Below are 21,425 nucleotides of genomic sequence, written 5' to 3'. Positions count from 1 at the left end.
TATTAGCATGTAATAAAAGCAATTTGAAACTCTTTTTAAAACAAAAAAAATGAGTTTTATTTCTTTTAAAATTTTTTTTATTATAGTTTTTGAGTTGGATTGCTTTTTTAAGGTGAATGAGTTGAAAATTCCAATCTAGACATATGATTGTCAGAATGGCTGTTGTTCTATACTTATATTGGAGCTCTATACCCATCATATCAAATACACGATATGACTAATGCTCCTTGATTCACCAAAAGCCACCATCCAAAGGTTTTGTTTTCTTTCCTCTTTCTTGGAAATTTTAAGCAAGATTGTTTATCTTTGAATTATGAGTTTCAGGTATCTAAATGGAGTTTATGAGTTGTGAACAAAAGAAGCGTGTTTCATGGTGGTGTTGATGTTGTTTACGTTCCCTCTCCTGTTAAATCATCTGGGCTCCATCATCTTAACAGCAGCAATTCCTTTTGTTTTCTCTTCACATCCTCTTTATGTTGGTTACTTCTTCTATTTTTTATTCCCTAACCTAATTTAATTCTCATCCTTTCTCTCTGACACTTTTCCTTTGTAACTTCCTTCATTCTCCAATCCTCTGCTTTCTCCATCATTATTAACATAATTCATCTTTCTTTTATTCAAATTTTTAATGATGTATCCCCCTTTCTCTTCCACCTACCATCCAGGCTTCCTATGAGGACAAGAATGGTGTTGTTGTGCTGTTATGATCGATGGTGATGATTATGGGATTCAGCAGCAAACAGGTGGTGACGGCAGTTTCTATGGCTCCATACATTATTCCAGAAGTACTCTTGATGTAATGGTCTCTTCTTTATCTCACTTCTTACTTCTTACTTCTTATCTTCAACAAAAGAAAAGATATAAAATTGAAATCTTTACCAAATTCTCGGTTTGTTGGTTTTTTTTTTTTGTTGGAAATGGGGTTATGTGCAAATGTGGAAAAATCTAATTCAGAAGGTGAAAGAAGGAGGCATTGATGTCATTAGAACCTACATCTTTTGGAATGTTCATGAGCCTTCTCCTAATAGTGTACTTTGCTTTATTTTATTTTTACTCTTTCTCTCTCAAGTCATTGGTTTTGTCTTTGACTCAACCATCTTCTCAAATTTTTCTAACATTTTGAACTATGTTCTGTGGTGTTTTTTGGTGATGTGAATGAAATTTAGTACAATTTAAATTTAGGTCTAATCTGTGAGGTTTGTGAAGACAATACAGAAAGCAAGGCTATATATTGTTGTATATCATTAAATTATTACTTGGTTTTTTTCATCACAAAGGTTTCTGAGATTTTTTCATTAAATTACAAATAATATTAGTTGTTTAATCCGTGTATATTTTCTTAATGTTCAGTATCCAAGGTATATTTGATCCCAAATCTCATATCCTCTGATAGTGATGCTAATATTCATCTAAGTACTTATGTAATAATTAAAATTAAAAAACCATGTATGGATGACCATCATCTCTAACTTTGTAATTACACTCTCCATCAATAGATTATTTTTATTATATGAATGATGAAAGCATATTTTTTGTACCATCTAATTGTCATAATTTAGTCATGTGTTCACAATACTATGATGTATTCATGTAGGTATTATTTGTTACAATTTGTTTATGTAATCATTAATGAATCATATATCCAACTATATTTTCAAGAGTTCAATGTATTATATGTGAATGTTAGAATTTCATTTTGTCATCTTTTTTCTTTATGTTTAATGTTCAAATCTATTGTTTGCACGGGTTGAGTGTTGGTGGTACAACTAAGCCGGGGTGTGTCAAAAATGAAGTAAAATTTATTGGTAATTATTCACACAATGCATTCTCAAAGAGTCTTTGAGAGGATTCTCAATTTTTATCCATTGGGTAGTGGTCTATATATATAGATTAGATTTATTTTATCATTCGTTTTCTTTGTTGTATCAACTATTTTTTCTGAATATAAACCAATGTGCTTATTCATTTGTTTTCATTGTGTAGTATATTCCTGCTGCTTTATGCAAGGAGCTCAAACCTTTTGGTTTTAGAATCGTATGAACTATAATTGGTCCTGACTCTTCTACTAATAGAAGATTCTACTTTAAGTTTTTCAATAGTTCTGGTAGGCAAATTGAGTTTTAAGTTTGATTTTGGATGGATGAATTTTATTTCTGTTTACAAGTTGTAAGTTGGGGTTATTTGTATATTTAAGATTGTATTAACATATCCATTTGAGATTTGATATACTCAGAGATTGATGTTGGATGTAGATGTGTTTAATCATGTAATTTTTCTACCACTGAACTTTAATTCTTTTTTTCCGTATAGTTAGTATATCATATGACCAACTCAACTTTATTATATTTAGTTGTAAATCTTATATTAGTATAATATATTTAAGTGTGTATTACAAGTTTAAATGTCTCTATATGATTATGTTTTTGACTTACAATTTGATGTGAAGTTTATTAGCTACACAACTGTTACTATGTTATCAGTGTTAGCATGCTGACAATATATAAGCTCAATAGAAATTAACATGAGAAAATATTTTTAGTTATGTAATATAACATGAAAAAGTTTTTTAACATTAGTGATTAACATGTAAAGAATGATTTCAATTTATATTCGTGTATCTTAATTTAATTTGATTAATGGTACATATTATGTTATGCATGTATAATGAAATTTTAATTCCCGTGCTTAGCATGGGTTCATTCACTAGTTGTTTGGATATGAAAGAAAGTATTACAAAATGAGAAAATAGACAATGAATTAGAATTCTAATATAATAATAAGAACATGGTAAGTTATAAGGTATATTGTGATATAAGATGTGATGTAAATATAAAATAATACAATGTTTTAGAATTTGGAAAAGAAAAAATTACTTATCATTATAAATGAGTGAACTGTATATATAATAAGAATTGTATCAATGACTTTATTTAAAACTTATGTGAACATTCTAATATTGAATTTGTAACCAATGTTGGCTTTAAACATTCACATGCTATATTACAAAGAGTCAGAAACTATAATTGAAGTGCATTAGTTGAATAGGTGTTCAATTCCATGGTAATATTGACTACTTGATTTATAAGGAAATAAATTGATGCATCAAAATCTGCTTCTCCAAGTGCATGTAATCATGTTTGTTGCTAGCTGGATTGAAATCATCTGAAACACCTAGCATCTCTAGGAATGAGGGTGATAGCTCAAAAAATTTTGGAGAACTTCTAAAGGAGAAAAAGAAAAAACAAAAAGTTAGAACTACTAATGATATACACAGCTAAAAAAAAAACAAAACACAAACTTCATCAAGAAACCATACTTGCAAAGTAAGAACACTAATTATAAATAATAAAGTCAATATAGAGGTGGTTACAGAACATATATTTAAAGAAAAGAAAAAGGTAGGGGAATGAAGTTGAAACAAAGAAGCATGGAGTTGAATTTGGCAACATAAAACACTTATGAGTTACATAAGAGCATGTTGTCACTATAGAAGAATTAAAATTGCAATAGAAGTGAAAAGATTAAAGAGATCAAATCAAAACAGATCAAATAGACAAATATAAGCATTTACATGCTTATATTACAAAAGAGCAAAAAAAACTATAATTGAAGTGCATTAGTTGAATAGGTGTTCAACTCTCAGGTAATATTACGTAACTCATTCATAGGAAAATAAATTAATGTATCAAAATTTGCTTCTCCAAATGCATGTATTAATGTTTGCTGCTAGCTAGATTGAAATCATCTTGAAGATGATGGCTTAACAGATTCTGCAGTAACTTCCTAAAAGGAGAAAAAGAAAAAAAAGGTTAGAACTACTAATTATATAGAAGGCTAAAGAAAAAAAAGGTGGGGGCATGAAGTTGAAACAAAGAAGCATGGAGTTGAATTTGGCAGCATAAAACACTTATGAGTTTAATAAGAGCAAGTTCTCACTATAGAAGCATTGCAAATTAGATAGGGAAGGAAAAACTCAGCTTATCAAGAGGAGTACAAAAGAAGTGATTGCACTGAATGAAAGCGAAAGAAGAAGACATAGTAACAGATAAAAAAGAATAAAATAGTTATTATGATTTGTTTGGAATATGGTAGTGTTGAGAAGTAGGGTATCAGCTTATATAGAAAAATCAATTGATGAATTATGTGTCAACTATAGTTTAAAAAAATCCATAAAAAATGTAGTTAGCTAATGCCAAAGTGTATGGGGGAAAGGAATGAAAAAAATTAGAAAAGTTGTATAGTAATGATCAGATCAAACAAAGAAAAAAATACTTGAAGACTATTTTAATTCTGACAGTGAGAGATTTCAATTGAATGGTCTTGGGTAAGAGTGAAGATAGTAATAGGCTACTGTACTGGTTTCTAAAAGGAAGTATATATAATTTAAAGTGTCAAAATCTCAAAAAACAAAGAGGGACAAAGTGAGACTTGATATACTTAGTTTGAAAACTAAAAAAATAACTAATAAATAAATGCAGCCATTTTTATAAATCAAATTAAGGTATATCTTTGACATATAGAGTGGTATAAAGTACTAAACTCATGAGTAAATGTTACTGGTGTGCATAGTTAAGTGACATTGTTCCATGTGTTACGTTATTTTGAAAATAAAATCTTGGCAACAATTGATAATGAGAATAAAAGAAGCATGAGAACAAAATAAGAATGGGTTGAAATGAGGTAGCATACAATACTTATAAGTTAAATAAGAGCATGTTCTCACTGTATAAATCTATTAACTAATAATGTTCTTTCAACGAAATGAATTTATTAAAAAAATCAATCACAACTCACAATTAAACCAGTAAAGATCAGGTTTGCTTTGCTCACATCATCGACTATGGAATTCCACCTGACACCACTAGCTTCCCAAACCTAACCGGATTAAAAGGAGACATTAGCTGACCATAATGGTAAACAGAACTCAAAATATTAATTATGATTCAAAGAATAAAAATGATAACATGAACTAAAGAAGAGATCTCACCAATCTATTATAGACCACCGGTGCTGTGCTGTTTGATTTTCTAGTCTCGGTGCATGTCCTCTATGTGGCTGTTGCTCAATTCTTTACACCAATCTACTTTTTTTTAGTGCTTTCTCCTCCGGACACCACCACCACCATCAGAACTTAGTCACAGATGAAACTCATGGTCGCAGCCGCCTCGTCAATAACAGTAACCCACACCATGGCATCAGCAGCGGACACCATAATAAGAAAAAACTCGTGCAGCTGAGGAGTCCAGATGATGAGCGACACCTTCATCAACCAGGAGGAGGGATCGTCGTTGGACATCAGAGCTTGAATAGAGGAAAGAATTGGAAAAAATGAATTATCTTTTGGAGTAGTTGCATTAAATTAGTTTTCAATTCAAAATTTGAAAAAAGAAAGGAAGAGAAAAGGAATTTGAATAGTAACAAAAAAATTTACGATACTGATAAGGCTATTAGGGGTAAAGAAAAGAATTGGAGAATGAGGGAGGTTGCATAGAGAATATGAAAGAATAGAAAGGAGGAGAATTAAATTATGAAATAAATAATGAAAAAAGAGATAAAAATATATGTAAAAGAGTGAAGAAATACCACAATATGAAACCCATATGAAAGAGAAAGAGGAACCACAATATAAAACCACCGTGAATTACGCTCCTTGAAGACACGTAGGAATTCCACTAATTGAAACATCTTTTAAGGAATAGGTATATGATAATAAGAATGCCCTAAATCATTGCAGAGGTGGTCGTTGACTTCTTAGTTAGTGATACAACTAATATTTATGCTTGTAATAATATTACAAATTAATTAACTAATTTATTTATTTTTAATTTTTTAAATGAAATATATGTCAGTACTTAATCTTTAAATAAAAAAATATTTAATAATATTAATATTTTTGTAACAAAATTATTCCGAAAAAAATATCTTAAACCATGGTATGGCCTATGTTAAAAATAAGAGACTAAATTGGAGAAAGTATGATATATTATTGAGTGAGTTAAGAATGATACAATGTAAAAGGGTATTATATATAGGAGTTAGAAGAACCAAAGCAATAAAAGCGTAATATCTTATGATAAATATATAGATATGTTAAATAATGCTAATTGATCTAATTGATCCTAATTATACTCAAACATTCCCCCCTTCAAACTCAAGTGGAAGCTAAAGATACCATCTTGAGTTTGGACACTAGAGTCTAAAAACAAGTAGGATGATGAGCCTTCATGAAGATATCAACAGCCTGATCCAGAGTCCCAACAGCTACGAGACGAACAACATCAATAAGAAGGCGTTGCCAGACAAAATGGCAATCAATCTCAATGTGTTTGATGCGTTAATAAAAAACATCATTATGAGCAATCTGATAAGCACTACGGTTGTCACAATAAACATTAGTTGGGGATCATTGAGGAAAACCCAAGTATCCGAGAAGCCAATGAATCGAGACAACCTCACCAATGGTGTTAGTGAGAGCTCGATATTCAGCTTTGGTGCTTAATCGAGCAGTGAACGTTTGTTTCTTGGCTCGCCAAGAAATGAGAGAGTCACCAAGAAACAAATAATAACCAATAGTAGAACGACGGTCAGTGGGATCACCAGCATAATCAGCATTTGAGTATGCCTGAAGGGTTAAGGATGAATGGGCAGAAAAATGAAGACCATAAACAGAGTGTCTTTGATGTAGCGAAGAATGCAAAGAATTGCAGCATAGTGAGTAGTACAAGGAGCTGACAAGAACTGGCTAAGAACATGAACTAGATAGGCGATGTCTGGTCATGTGATAATCAAGTAGATGAGACCTCCAACTAACTATCGATAAAGAGTAGGGTTATCCAAAACAGAGCCATCCATAGGAGTAAATCGAACATTAGACTCAAGAAGGGTATACTCAGTGCGACTATCTGTAATTTCGACTCGAGAAAAAGATCAAAATCACACTTATCTTGAGAGAGATAGATACCATCATTTGAGAGAACCAAGATATTTCATCTCAAAAGTGTGGTGAAGGGATGCTTTAAGACCAGAGATACCATCAACATCATCTCCAACAATGATCATGTCATCAACATACAAAAGTAGAAGAACAACCCCACATTCACTTTTACGAATAAAGAGAGCATTCTCATGAGGGCTGCAAGTGAAACCGATATTGTATATAATAGTGCTAAACTTTTCAAACCATTCACGAGGAGCTTGCTTAAGACCATAAAGTGCCTTACGAAGGAGACAGAATTTGCTAGAAGGACAAGAATATCCCGAGAGTTGTTTCATATAGACCTTCTTTTTCAAATCCCTATTAAGAAATGCATTCTTCACATCCGTCTGATTGAGAAACCATTTTCTGACCGCAGTAATGGAAAGGAAAACGTGAACAGATACGAGACGAGCAACAAGAGCAAAAGTCTCTTCATGATCAATACCATACTCTTGCTTACATCCTTGAGCGACTAATCGTTCTTTATAACGGTTAATAGAACCATCAGAGTGAGTCTTGATCTTGTATACCAATCTATTATCCTTAATTTCATGATCAGAAGGAGGATCAATCAAGTTCCAAGTGTGTGCTTTTTCAAGTGCTTGAATTTCTTCCTGCAAAACAATGATAATCAAGAAGATGGGAAGGTGGATTTCTTATTCTAGAAGAATGATTGGAAGGAGGAGGCATGACAGCAGAAGCAGGATCATCGTCCGGTCCGAAATCATCAGGAGATGGAGAAGGAGGAAGAGTAGAAGGCTCGAGAGGTTGACTGAAGATAGATCCTGTAGAATCATCACTAGGAAAAAATCAACATTGGAATTAATGAAAAACGATGACTGAGTAGAAGGAATGGACTCAAACGAGGAGAACTTAGAAAGTATGTGATGCTCCCAAATTACAACATGACAATATATACGAATACATCTAGAAAGAGGATCCCAACAACGATAACTCTTGTGTTCAGCGCCATAACCAAGGAAACAATACATACGAGCCCGAGGTTCAAGTTTATGAGGCAGAAGAAGAACAAAACAAACACAACCAAAAATTCGAAGAGAACTGTAATTTAGAGAAGTATGATAAAGACACTTAAAGGGAGTAATGTTACCATGGACAGAAGAAGGGAGTCTATTGATAACATGCATAACAGTAAGAACAGCTTTACCCCAAGTATGCTCATGACACAAAGAAGAAATAAGCATTGCACGAATAGAGTCAAGAATGTGACGATGTTTGCATTCAACCCGTCCATTTTGTTGAGACGTACCAAGACAAGAAAACTCAGAAAAAGTACCCTATTGAGCAATAAAAGTTAAAAGTTTGGAGTCACGGTATTCCATAGCATTATCGCATCGAAAAATCTTTAATGACCTTGGAGAACTGAGTTTAATCATAGCGACAAAGTTAATATAAATCTGAGGTAGCTCATGGCGATTAGTCATTAAATAAACCCAATTAAAGCGTGAATAATCTTCAATAAAAACTACAAAGTATTGAGTCCCTCCCATAGAATCATTGGGGTGGGGCTCAAACATCAGAGTGGATAAAATCAAAAGGAGAGCAAGTAAGAGATGAATTATTGTGAAAAGATAAAGCAGATTGTTTGGCAGTTTGACAAGAAATGCAATCAAAAGACTCATTATTAACTTGACCCAAAATACCCTTAGACACAAGAGGACACAATTTTCCTAAAGAGCTGTGGGCAAGACGATGATGCCACAAGTGAAGGTTAGATGGAGAAGAAACAACACAGAGATATAACACAGGAATATGAAGATTCTCAAGCTCAAACAATCTTCCGACCTTACGTCCAGTCCCGATGATTTGTCCCATCCGACGATCCTGCACACGATAACCAGAAATAGAAAAATTAACATCAAAACTGAGTTCAACAAGTTGACCAATAGAGATAAGATTAAAGTTTGATTTCAGAATAAAATAAGTATCAGGCATATTTAGATTAGACTGTGAAGTAAAACTCTTATATGTCACATGCAAGAGGGAACCATCAGCAGTGTTGACAGAAGGTGCATTTGTGGTGGTAGGCAAAGATGAAAAAGGATGACGCAAAGGAGACATGTGATTAAAGCAACCAGAATTAAAATACCATTTAGAATTACCTGGAGGAGTGGAAAGAGTAGCAGAGATATTACTAGAAAAGAAGAAAAGTAGCTTAAGAAGAGACTTAATATTGGATGAAGAGATAGAAGGTGGATTGAAAGAAGCAAAGTTGGTGAATTTCAGTAGCAGTAACAGCAGCAGTAAAAGCAAGCATATTCTGATTAGTGTAGTTGGAACGAGAATGATACTTGTTCTGATCTGAATGTTGTGGGCGAGTAGGACAGGTAGTAATTAAGTGTCCCAAGAGCTTGGAATAATGGCAGAATAGTGTTAGACAATTGGAGCAAATGTGACATTTCTGTTTGTATTTTCGACATTCAATAGAAGGACAATCTGAGAAGAGGTGTTCAAAACGGTTACAATTGCGACAAAATGTATCCTTTCTGTTTGTGGCAGCAAAAACATCTGACTTTTCCATGATAGTAGATACAAAGACAAGAAAGAGAAGAAACAGCAAAATTGGGGCAGAATCGAGAAAACGGAGGCCAAAATTGAAAAGAGCTTGACAGAGGAAAAATGTCGATAAATATTTTCACAAAAATATCGCATTGCAAGTATAGTCTAAACTGACAATTAAACCTCAATCAAAAATTAATTTGTTTGTCACAATACAAACCCAATAAAAATAAACCGAAGTATTTAAACCTCGTGTCGTCTCTCAAGGAATTGCGGGGAAGTATGTTACTATTGGTTATGGAAAAGTATTTTTGGGGTTTTTAAATGTTGAACAAGGAATGTAAATGACAAGAAAATAAACTAATAACTAAGAAAGCTCTTAGCAAGGATTGAGATTTAGAAGTCCTATCCTTATTATCATCATCAAATGTGATGGTAAATGTGAATTGCCTTCACTTTGTTAACCTCTAACCAATGGAGGAAGGTCAAGTGCACACAATTAACTTGAATTCACAAGTCCTAGTCAACTCATAGTGAGAGACTAGCTTTGGTGGAGTTCAAACTAATCGGCAATCTCAATTACCAATCAACAAAAGAATTTTGATAACTCAAGAGTCTCTAATTGATCAACCCAAGTTAAGAACATAGAAATCTAAATTAAAACCCAACAAGCATTTTATCAAACACTTGGAAGGCATAACATAAAAACATAGAAACCAACAAGATATAGCAAAAGCTAAGCCTAACAATTGCAAGAGGAAACAATAACAACAAATTAAGAAAGCAATCATAAACATGACAACATAAATTGCATTAATATGAAATTGAATCTAACATGAGGAGTTCATAAATTAAATTGGAAAAATAGAGAAATCAACAAGAGAAGTAGATGAACTAAAGTACTAGAACAAATAAAAGTAGAAAAAAAACTAAATTAAACCAAGGTAGAATTCTAAAATTGAGAAGAAACAATACTAAAAACCCTAAAACCTAGAGAGAGGAGAGAGCCTCTCTCTCTAGAAAACTACATCTAAAACCTAAAATTGTAAATGAATGTTGTGAATGATTGATTTCCCTTCCAGCTTCACTCTGTAGTCTCTAATCAGTATTTTTGAGCCTGAAACTAGGTCCAAAGCAGCCCAGAAATTGCCCCTAGCATTTTCTCTAAATTGCAGCACGTGACACTCGTCACGCGTACGCGTCGTCCACCCGTGCGCGTCGCTGCCAGCTTCTCAAAACCTTAACTTCTTGTGTTCCTTCCACTTTTGCATGCTTCCTTTCCATCCTCTAAGCCATTCCTGCCCTGGAAAACCTGAAATCACTTAACTCACATATCACGGCATCGAATGGTAATAAGAGAGGATTAAAATTAGCAAATTTAAGGCCAAAGAAGCATGTTTTCAATCATAGCACAAAATTAGGAAGGAAAATGTAAAACATGCGAATTCTATGAATAAGTGTGAGAATAATAGATAAAATTCACTCAATTCAGCCTAAAATGTATCACGAAATAGTGGTGCATCGGAGCTCACCAAAAAAACCTTAGAGAGGGTCCAACTGTCCGCCACGTCAGAAGGGGAGGATACATGACGTGGCCTGATTGGAGGAAGAAGACACGTCAAGGATGACACGGTGGTGAGATGGAGCGCGGAGATGGCGTCGGATCGGGTCAGGGAGATGAGCCGGTTGACTGAGGCAACGCATCTTCGACATGTGGATGATTCTGGAGCGTTGATCTTGGACACAAATCAACAGTTCTGGATGCGTCTGGAAGGGAGAAGAGGTATTGGCGGGCAGGGAGCTTGCAACGGCGGTGCTTCAGGGAATTTTCGGTGACGTGGTTGGGCTCGTTGGACTCAGGACGATGAGACGAAGAGAATGATGTGGTCATTGACAAAGAAAAACGTCGGAAAAAAGATCGAAAACGGGTAGAAAGAGGCTGCCGGAAGAAGAAAACATGAAAGGCTAAGAACGATTTTTCTTGGAAAAAAATAACCTATGCTCTGATACCATGTTAGAAACAAGAGACTAAACTAGGAAAAGTATGGTGTATTATTGAGTGAGTTAAATGATACAATGTACAAGTGTATATATAGGTGCTAGAAGAATCAAAACAATAAAAGCGTAATATCCATGATAAATATACAGATATGCCAAATAATGCTAATTGATTTAATTGATCCTAATTATACTCTATCAGCCTAGACGTGAGGCCCAAACTACTTTGGATGAAGGTTGCGACTCGTTCACCAGAGGGGTGAAACTGTCCATCGTCCTTGAGCGTATGATGGTAGGGAGTACCTACAAGGAATTTCGATGCTTAAGCTAACAAGAGTTTTAAGCAGGCTTAAGTGAATTAGGATTGAGAAATACTTGAATTTGATGAGGTATTTATAGAGGTAGGTGATGACTTGAGCATCATTCCTGTATATTTTCACTTACGGTGGTAGGTAGTTTCTTCCTTAATTTTAGGGAAGTTATCCCACGTCATGGTGGTGACTGAGCTATGAATAGCATTCGAAGTCATGCTTAACAAGGTTTTACTTGCCATGCAAGTCGGGTCGGTGCGCAGGTTGTAGAACCTGTGTCCCGAGCATATTGGGTAGACTGACCCATGTGTCTAACCAACACAATCAGGATGGATCTGTTGGACTTTTGTACTCCTTACCTGACTTTTATCTTTGGTCAGGGTATGAATAGTGCCCCTACTCGAGTTCAAATTTTCATAAGTCGATCTTTGAGTAAGCAAGTTATATTGTCATCTTCTAATTAGTTTGTTGAGAGGTTGTACAAGTGTCTCATTTTAGTGTTTTTCATAGGTCGGTCTTCTCGACGTGATTGGAACATAGTCAGTTGACTTGATGTGATTCAATTGAATTGTCGCTTCATCTTTTTGTAATTGTTCGTGCACTTTTTAGTTTTTTTTAACTGTGCACAGCATTTAAAACCCAATAAATTTACTTTATTGCTCTTCACTTCCATATATATTTGCTTACATTCTTCTCTTTCTTCTTTTCGTTTCTTCCAAGTTTTTCTATTTCCTTGTTTTCCAGAAATTCTTCATCTTCTTCACATTGCTTCTATTGCGTCTTTTTGCCTTCAAGAACTTTCTTCTATCATTGTATTGGTACTTCCAAAGCTTTATAGGTGCTTCTTACTGTATTTTCTGCTAGTTCTACTTCAAGGTTAGGATTTTTTCTTCCCTCTTCTCCTTGTCTGTGTGGCTTCTTCTTCTTTGTGATTTTCTTGCATGCTTAGTAGTTGTAGTTTTTTAGTGACACCAATGATAATAGAAATACTCAGGATTTAAATCGTAGAGGTGGTACCAATGATAATAGAAATACTTGTGTTGAGTTTCAATCTTGTGTTTCTGTTTGTGGTATTCTTGATTTAGGTTTTTATGAATGGTCGTTTACTTGGAGAAGGGGGATTTGGTGGAACGCTTGGATCATGGTCTTGGTCATTTGGCGTGGCTGACCTGTTTCTCTGATTCTAAGATTATGCACTTGCCAAAATTCAAGTCTGGTCACTCAGTTCTGTGTCTCCAATTTAAGTCTAATGTTCACAATAATTTAGGGAGGCCTCCTTTTAGATTTTAAGCAGCCTGGCTAATGCATTTAGATTTTTCTAATATGGTTAGTTCTAATTGGAGGTTTTTAAATTCTTGGTCTGATTGTATCGAAACTTTCCAAATTCTCCGAGGAATTGAAATTCTAATACTTTTGGTAACGTTCACAAAAGAGAGAGTAAAATTATTATTAGGATGCTACATGGGACTACAACTAGTATGAATTTCAGTAACATATTTTTTCTTTAGAATCTTTAATCCGATCTTTGGCAAAAGTATGAAGAAAATCTTCTCCACGAAGAGATCCTCTAGTTCTAGAAGTCTAGATGCAAGTAGATAGAGTTCGGAGATCGAAATACCAAATATTTCTATGGTACCACCATTGCCAGACGAAGAAGAAATAGGATTGGGTCTTTCCAAGATATTGATAGTAACTAGGTGTTTGGTAAAAATGCTTTAGAAAATATGGCCACTGTGTTCTACTCTAATCTTTACTCAAATGATTCCCTAGATGCCACCTTTATTCTCAAAGACTCCTTTCTTCCTTTATCTCAGAAAGAGTTACAACTTATTGGTAGGCCTATCTCTCGTATAGAAATTAAAAAGTCTATTTTTAAATGAAAAGTTTGAATGCTCTAGATATTGATGGTATTCAAACTGTGTTTTATCAGAATCAATGGAATAATGTGGGACCTGATCTTTGCAAGCTGATTAATGACACTTTTCTCACTTTCATTCCAAAGGTTGAACCTGTGTTAAATCTGAAGTAGATGAGGCCAATCAACATGTGCAATGTCTCTTATAGGGTACTCAGTAAAACTCTTGAGAACAAATTAAAGAAGGTTATGGATAAATTGGTGAATCCTACTCAATGTAGTTTTGTACCTAAACGGCGGAGTTTTGATAATATTATTATAACCCAAAAAATCATTCACTCTATCAAGAACAGGCAAAGTTCTAAAGATTGGATGACCATCAAAATCAACTTTGAGAAAATGTATGATAGATTAAAATTGAGCTTCATCAAAAAAATTCTCTGTGATATTGGACTCCCTTCTCACATCACTGAATTAATTTGTACTTGCATTCCTAAAAATGAGGATTCTTTTTGGAAAAACTTTGAAAGAATTCCTTCCCCCTAGAGATATTCATCAAAGTGATCCTATTTCTCCTTATATTTTTGTACTCTGCATGAAAAGACTCTCATCTTATTGAGACCGCGATTAATTTGGGATTTGAAAAACCATTCTGTTTGAATAGGGATGGGTCAGCTCTTTCTCTCACGTTTACTTTGCTGATGATCTAATTCTCTTTGCAAAGGCTAGTATAAAACAAGCAGAGATAATTAACAAAGTTCTTGAAGCCTTTTACACCAATCTGGGACAAAAAAAAATCAGCAATGAAACTGTTCAAACATAAATTAATTATCACATAATAAACTATTTAAAAAAAGTAAATAATTAAAAATGAAGAATATTAGCCTACTAATAAAATTTATTATTTTTAATCAATAATTATCTAACAATATTTAAAAGTATTGAATAAACATATATTATTAAATTACCAAACTAAAAAATTAGACTAATGACAAAATATTAATAAAAAATAATAAATTCTACTAACTCTTAAATTTTTTTCATTAAAAATACTTGAAATAAATTTAATTCTTTACCGTCCTCAAACACCCTAAATCCTTTAATACTAGTAGTAGTGTAATTTTCGTCTCCATCAATCTATTTTCTTCCAATTTCTCTCACCTTCAGGCAAATAGTAAAATTCCAGCAATTAATTCAGGCATAAAATCCAGCGGAAATTTACGAGCGTGAACTACTGGTGTGATAATGTTACAAGAATTCGCAAGAGAAATATAGTAAATGTTTCGAGGACCAAAAATCCTTCAAACGTAAACTTTTAAATAAGGGGGAAAAGCCAAAAATAAAAAATAAAATAAAATAAAATAAGCATCACAAAGACTCCTCTGCTAAAAAGACAACCTACTTAAACACATCCACAAACCGCCATATCTGGCAGATGGCCGCAAATAAAAATATGATACATCTGGCTTACAACGTAGCCCTCCAACAATCCTAACCACGCAACATGGTTCACATAACCTGACAGACACGAAAAAGAGCAACCAAAAAAAACTCACGATTAAAACTACAGTTTTAACTTAGAAGCACTTCCTGTGGACGATGGATGGGCCAGACTCATCATATTCACCCTTGGATATCCACATCTGCAAAACCAAAGCCCATTTTAGGATCAATCTACAAGGTAATAGGAATACAACACAAACAAAGTGCTGACATTGAGTATAAAAAGAGAGGGAATTACCTGTTGGAAGGTGCTGAGAGATGCAAGGATTGATCCTCCTATCCAGACACTATACTTCCTCTCTGGTGGAGCCACAACCTTGATCTTCATGCTGCTAGGTGCAAGCGCAGTAATCTCCTTGCTCATACGATCGGCGATACCAGGGAACATGGTAGACCCACCACTAAGAACAATGTTGCCATACAGATCCTTCCTGATATCAACATCACACTTCATGATAGAGTTGTAGGTGGTTTCATGGATTCCAGCAGCTTCCATTCCAATCATAGATGGCTGGAAAAGAACTTCTGGACAACGGAATCTCTCAGCTCCAATTGTGATGACTTGTCCATCAGGAAGCTCATAGTTCTTCTCAACTGCAGAACTGCTCTTTGCCGTCTCAAGTTCTTGCTCATAATCTAAGGCAACATATGCAAGCTTCTCCTTTATGTCACGGACAATTTCCCGCTCAGCTGAGGTGGTGAACATGTACCCTCTCTCGGTGAGGATCTTCATCAGAGAGTCAGTTAAATCACGCCCTGCAAGATCCAATCGAAGGATGGCATGTGGAAGTGCATACCCCTCATAGATTGGTACAGTGTGACTTACACCATCACCAGAGTCCAGAACAATACCTGTTTGGAGGATTTGATTGAGGCACATAATCATGTGATGAAAAACAAATTAACCAAGACAGATTTCTAGAAATACAAACCAGTTGTGCGACCACTTGCATAGAGGGAGAGAACAGCTTGGATGGCTACATACATGGCGGGAACATTGAAGGTCTCAAACATGATTTGGGTCATCTTTTCTCTGTTGGCCTTTGGGTTGAGAGGAGCCTCCGTTAGAAGCACAGGGTGCTCCTCAGGAGCAACACGCAATTCATTGTAGAATGTATGATGCCAGATCTTTTCCATGTCATCCCAGTTGCTGACTATACCATGCTCAATAGGGTACTTTAGAGTAAGAATACCTCTTTTGGATTGGGCTTCATCACCTACATAGGCATCCTTTTGACCCATCCCAACCATAACACCAGTATGGCGAGGTCGGCCAACAATACTAGGAAACACAGCCCTGGGCGCATCATCGCCAGCAAATCCTGCCTGCACAGATGAGATTAAAATAGCTAAATCATTAAAGAAACCAAGACTAATATATACAGATGCAAACATAAAAAAACCTACTCAGTACTAACCTTCACCATTCCAGTTCCATTGTCGCAGACAAGGGGCTGAATATCCTCACCGTCTGCCATCTTTTATGAATATGAACCTGCTAGATAACCATCAAAGAATACGTTTACTTCAAACACTTATCAGCTTAGTATAAATTAATCATCCTATAGAAAATAAGGGGAAAATCAGGGAAATGGAAAATTTTACTACCATAAGATTAAGACCTACACAATAATAGAAAGATAACTGAAAAATTTGGAAGTTATAATGCTAAGCATCTCCATTAAGACATAGAAAACCTTAAATTTACTTCAATTACCAAATGATGTTCTACCTAACGAAAGATCTATAATAAAAAACTAAATTAAATTAAAATATGGAGCCGGCCAACAAATAAAAACAACCAGAATCGCTTTGAATATAACACCAGACCAGAAAATCGAGGTTAAGGTAAACAAGCACATCAGCTATCCAAATCAAACAAAATAAGTCAAGTTTAAGCAGATCCTAGATCTCTAAAGTATAAGATCGGTATCAAAAGCAGTGGAACACTATATGCATCACACAATTTATAGATCAACAACGTCTCTTCCAGAATCCTGTTTGACCTTCATTTATGAAGAATTTCAGATCAAGTCAAATGAATCCCCGTTATCAAATCCAACGATGAGTGGACGGAGATCGAAAGTAAAGCAGCGAGAGAAAGCTTACTATGCAGAGAAGCTACGATATACAACTAAAAATTAAAGTGAAGTAAGAACAATTAAGCAGAGTTGGAACAGAAGCGGTAGAAAAAGGTGAAATGAAATGAATACCTTGAGAGAGAGAATAGAGGAGATGAACTGGAAGGATGATAACGAAAGCCAAGCACCGAGAAGAAGCAGAGGACGACGGCTATGACTATGCACTCTGTCGCTCTCTTCTCTCCACGGGAAAACGGAGTATCAAAATGACGAGAGAGATGACGGGTGAAAGAGATAAGTATATATATACTCGGGTAGTGTAAGCACTTGGAACTTGCCGTGGAATTATCAAATGGGAAATGCTATTTCAATTTTCAATCCTGAATAGTAAGCAAAGTTGGGTGCAAAATGCAAAGCAAACATTGTTTTTTATAATAGAAAAAAAATTAAAAAAGCTAAAACAAAAACATCATATGTAACGCATATTTTAAAAAAAAAATCTAGTTATAATTTCTGTTTTTTATTTAACTTTATTCTTCGATATTTATTAAAGAAATTCCCTTATTAAATTCGTTATATATGTGCTCTTCAAATTTTTTAAACATAAAAATAGTTTTAAAATATTGAAAAATATAACAAAAATATTCAAAAAAAAATTTTTATAAATAATAAATAATTTTGTATTTAAAAAATTTCTTGTGTATTTGATATGAAATTTTCTAGGAGTATTAAGATAATTATTTAAAAAGTACACACAAAAAATAGACCGAGATAAGATCTTTAAATTTTTTCAATTTTAAAAAAAATATTCATTTAACATAAAATAATCAAAATTTAAGAATGAAGTAGTATATCATTTTTTAACTATACTTGTAAAAATTATATCAAAAATTATCTCTAAAACTCTTTCTGAATATATATATATATATATATATATATATATATATATATATATATATATATATAGTTGTAAACTTTTGTTTCGTTTTAAAATATTCTGAGGTTATTTTTGTGATTAACAAATTTGGAAAGTATTTTGTCAACAAATTAATTATTCCATGACAATTTTGATAGTTTATTCAATATAAAATTGAAAACCCACATTGTTAAACCCCTTTAGTTAGATAATAAACAAATTTAATAACTAGCGTCATGCACGGAGTTGTTTCTATTGAATATTATTATAATTTAGAATGAAAGAATAACAAGATGAATTAATTTATTAAAGAATAGAAATATAATCATAAAATAAACCTTAACATTTAAGATTTAACAATTCAAGATATGATCATCAAGTGGAACAACTCTCTTATTTATTATATTACCACTTTACTAATACACTCCTTTAATAAAAATAAAAATAAAAATATATTTTTATTTAATTTTATAAAAAGTCTTAAATATCCTTACTTTATTTGATTAGATAAAATATCCTTTTAAATTAATCAAATTTTAGAATTCAATTAATCCTAATTTTATAGTTTCAAATAATTTAAACAACAAAACAAAAACATATAAAAAAAACAAAAAATCAATCGTTCTTCATCTTCTCCAATTCCCCTAATCATTCGTGCCCCCCTCTGAAGCAAAGTAGTGAAAGTCCCAAACCAAAACGGCAAAACCCTAACCCTAGGTTCTTTGCCGCTACCGTCCCCAGGTGCTCAGCACTTCCGCTTCTTCCTCTTACCCCTGTCCGGAACCCAGGTAGCTTGGCACGTCGTCCCCATCCTCGCTGGCTTCTCTGTTCGTGGGTTGGAGCAGCTCGCCGTCGGGTCACTGCTTGCTGTCGTCTCTGCTCTTGCCGTCGTCTCGCCGGTTGTCGTCGTGTCTCCGTCGAAGGTTAGTGTCCCTGCTTTCAATTCTTCGCCTCCGCTTCTTCCTTTTAATTTTGCTCTGGTTGCTGAATGCTCGGTTTTTCTTCTTCCTTTAATTTCTAAAATTTTTGTTCAAATGTTCTTGTAATGTTTGTTGCTGTGTTGTAATTGTTGGGTTATTGAATGATTATTTGATCTTCATCATCGTCATCATCAACAATGTCACTTCTTATTTCTTAATAAGCTCTTTAAAAGAGGTGTTTTCACCACTCTCGGGTGATTTTTCCCACTTCTCTCACCTTTTACTTACTGATTCTGTTCTTGAAAGACCAATTTCAGTGATCAAGGTTCTTCCTCTGCCTTATTCCAATGGAAACAGGTAACACTAGAAATTATTATAAGAGTTTCTCTAATTGATTTCCTTGTATTTTAATAGAATTTACATGACACAAATATTAGGTAATCTTGACTTTCGAAGGCTGTGCTAGTGGTCTTTCTATTGTATTATCATTTTTTTAGGTTTATTCTGAATTTGAGTCGTGGTGATTTTAGAGTTTAAAAAATTTGCAAATAGGATTTAAGCACGGAAGTGACAAAACAAAATTGAATTATCACGAAATTTCTTTTACAAAATTTGAATGCAGTATATTTAATTCATGTTTTAAGGGGACAACTAAGTTTTCTTGACCATTTTGTTGTTTGGAAATGAATTATAAGTGAGGATTCTTCAATTTAAAGTGAGTCAAATTACTTGGTATATCTTTTTGGTGTTTACAACATGGACACCGAATTCAGTGTACATATAATTCAAGATAAAGGTAGAGAACATAGAAAGCAAGAAGAATATAAAGCTTTTACTCTCTTAATAATGTTTGCACTCATTCAAAGTAGTTGCAATCTGCCAATCTGCCTGTTTAACTTGAGGGTTTTGTGGGTTATGATGAAGTGCTAGCTTAATTTACCCTGTCCTTCCAGTCTGCAGAGTAAATTGGTTAGGGATAGTTAAGCAAAATTTTTATATAAAAAATATAAGTAAGTTGAATCAATCAACATAAAGGTCAAATTGCTATGGATCTTATTCAGACTTACGACCTTAAAATTTTGTCCTTGATGCATTTAGATAACTTGAATGCCTAAAATCTATGATGATATACTTCTTGTGTAAATTGAAGCATCCAGTTATCCAGTATCCATTTTGGCTCTCTTAAGTGTTAATTATGCTAATTATTTGCAATTACAAATTACAATACAGAAAACCAATGAAAAGGTGTGTATGTAGAATATGTGTTTGTAATAATAGAACTTAACTTTTTGCATAAGGTATGTTTGTTTATTGATTCAATAAAACCATCATCTTGCAGACGATTGATGGCATATGAGAATGGCTTGATAGTACTCTGGAAATTGGCATATGTGTTTCATAACGCTTGTTAATTTTATTTCAATATTAGCTCACTCTTCATTTTCTTTGCTGTTGTTTGATTGCATTGATTTAAATAGGTGGAGCATATCATTTGAGAACAAAATATATCGGAGGCATATGAAATTTTAGAGTTATTCTGTGAATTTGTTCTTGCTTGTGTACCTATAATTGAGAGCCAGAAGTAAGTCCATACAAATATAAGTATTGTGCTTATTGGATGGTGTGTTTTCTTTTTAATTAGCTTACATGAAGTTAGTTTAAACTATAATCATACAAGGAGATAAGTGATCGTAGATATTTTTTCTTTGTTGTCTATTTTTTTGCAGGTGCTAGAGCAACTTGAAGGCAACCACCTCTCCTCTGCAGCAATCCTCAGCCAAGACGGTAGTGCTTAGGTTCAGCTCTAATTTTCTCAGGTTATCTTCAATACTTCTCATTCTCTCTCCAAAACTCTCCTTTTTTTTATGCTTTTTTTTAGAATCATCTCGTTCTTTTTTTCATTAATTTTCTCCGATTTATCAGATTTGATTGCATGTGACATATCCTATGTTTTTGTTAATTGTAAATCATGTTGCTTGTATGCGAAGTTTGTATTTGTAGGTTTTGATGAATGACAAACCAACAAACGACATGAAAGACAAACCAACAAACAACTTGAATGAACAAGCATGTTGAAAGATCAACTAACATTCAACGTTGAGGAATGAAGAGTTGAAAGCAACACAACAACAACAAGAAACTCAAGTCCACAACATTTGAAGACAAGTATAGTGTTTTAGGACTTAGGTAACTTCTTGTTAAGAACCAATTGCTAAATCTCTCAACACACACTCACAAAATGTTTTGATAGCACATCTTGCAATTCGATGCTAGCCAAATGGTTTAAAACTTGTTTTCAAAGGTACAAAAGCATAGGAATTGACTCCAACAAGTTTGAGATCAAT

At 33.8% G+C, this 21,425-nt stretch overlaps 1 protein-coding gene and 2 long non-coding RNA genes across 4 annotated transcripts; 1 reads left to right on the top strand and 2 right to left on the bottom strand.

Annotated features, from left to right (window-relative positions):
* The first annotated feature begins 298 nt into the window (after window positions 1-298).
* Window positions 299-2,232, top strand: LOC114927339 (uncharacterized). The gene is made up of 3 exons (XR_003817662.2): window positions 299-475; window positions 666-796; window positions 1,984-2,232. It is a non-coding gene; the product is annotated as an uncharacterized lncRNA (long non-coding RNA).
* A 1,084-nt stretch (window positions 2,233-3,316) lies between these two features.
* Window positions 3,317-5,592, bottom strand: LOC114927338 (uncharacterized). The gene is made up of 3 exons (XR_003817661.2): window positions 4,988-5,592; window positions 4,795-4,875; window positions 3,317-3,783 (listed from the first exon to the last, which is right to left on the bottom strand). It is a non-coding gene; the product is annotated as an uncharacterized lncRNA (long non-coding RNA).
* Window positions 5,593-14,877: 9,285 nt separating this feature from the next.
* On the bottom strand, window positions 14,878-17,721 carry LOC114927337 (actin-7-like). 2 transcript variants are annotated; one of them, XM_029296949.2, is made up of 5 exons: window positions 17,377-17,721; window positions 16,582-16,661; window positions 16,096-16,489; window positions 15,402-16,015; window positions 14,878-15,303 (listed from the first exon to the last, which is right to left on the bottom strand). In XM_029296949.2, exons 2-5 carry the CDS (start codon window positions 16,639-16,641, stop codon window positions 15,238-15,240), a joined length of 1,134 nt encoding a protein of 377 aa, XP_029152782.1. In that variant the 5' UTR covers window positions 16,642-16,661; window positions 17,377-17,721; the 3' UTR covers window positions 14,878-15,237. The 2 variants fall into 2 exon arrangements, with proteins under 2 accessions (XP_029152782.1, XP_029152781.1); XM_029296948.2 differs by having other exon boundaries at window positions 16,582-16,658; window positions 17,377-17,664.
* Window positions 17,722-21,425: the final 3,704 nt, after the last annotated feature.

This window comes from Arachis hypogaea, unplaced genomic scaffold (genome assembly GCF_003086295.3).
Source record: "Arachis hypogaea cultivar Tifrunner unplaced genomic scaffold, arahy.Tifrunner.gnm2.J5K5 arahy.Tifrunner.gnm2.scaffold_216, whole genome shotgun sequence".
In the NCBI taxonomy this organism is placed as follows: Eukaryota; Viridiplantae; Streptophyta; class Magnoliopsida; order Fabales; family Fabaceae; genus Arachis; species Arachis hypogaea.
The sequence above is the reverse complement of the archived record's forward strand: the minus strand, read 5'-3'. Positions and strand labels throughout refer to the sequence as shown.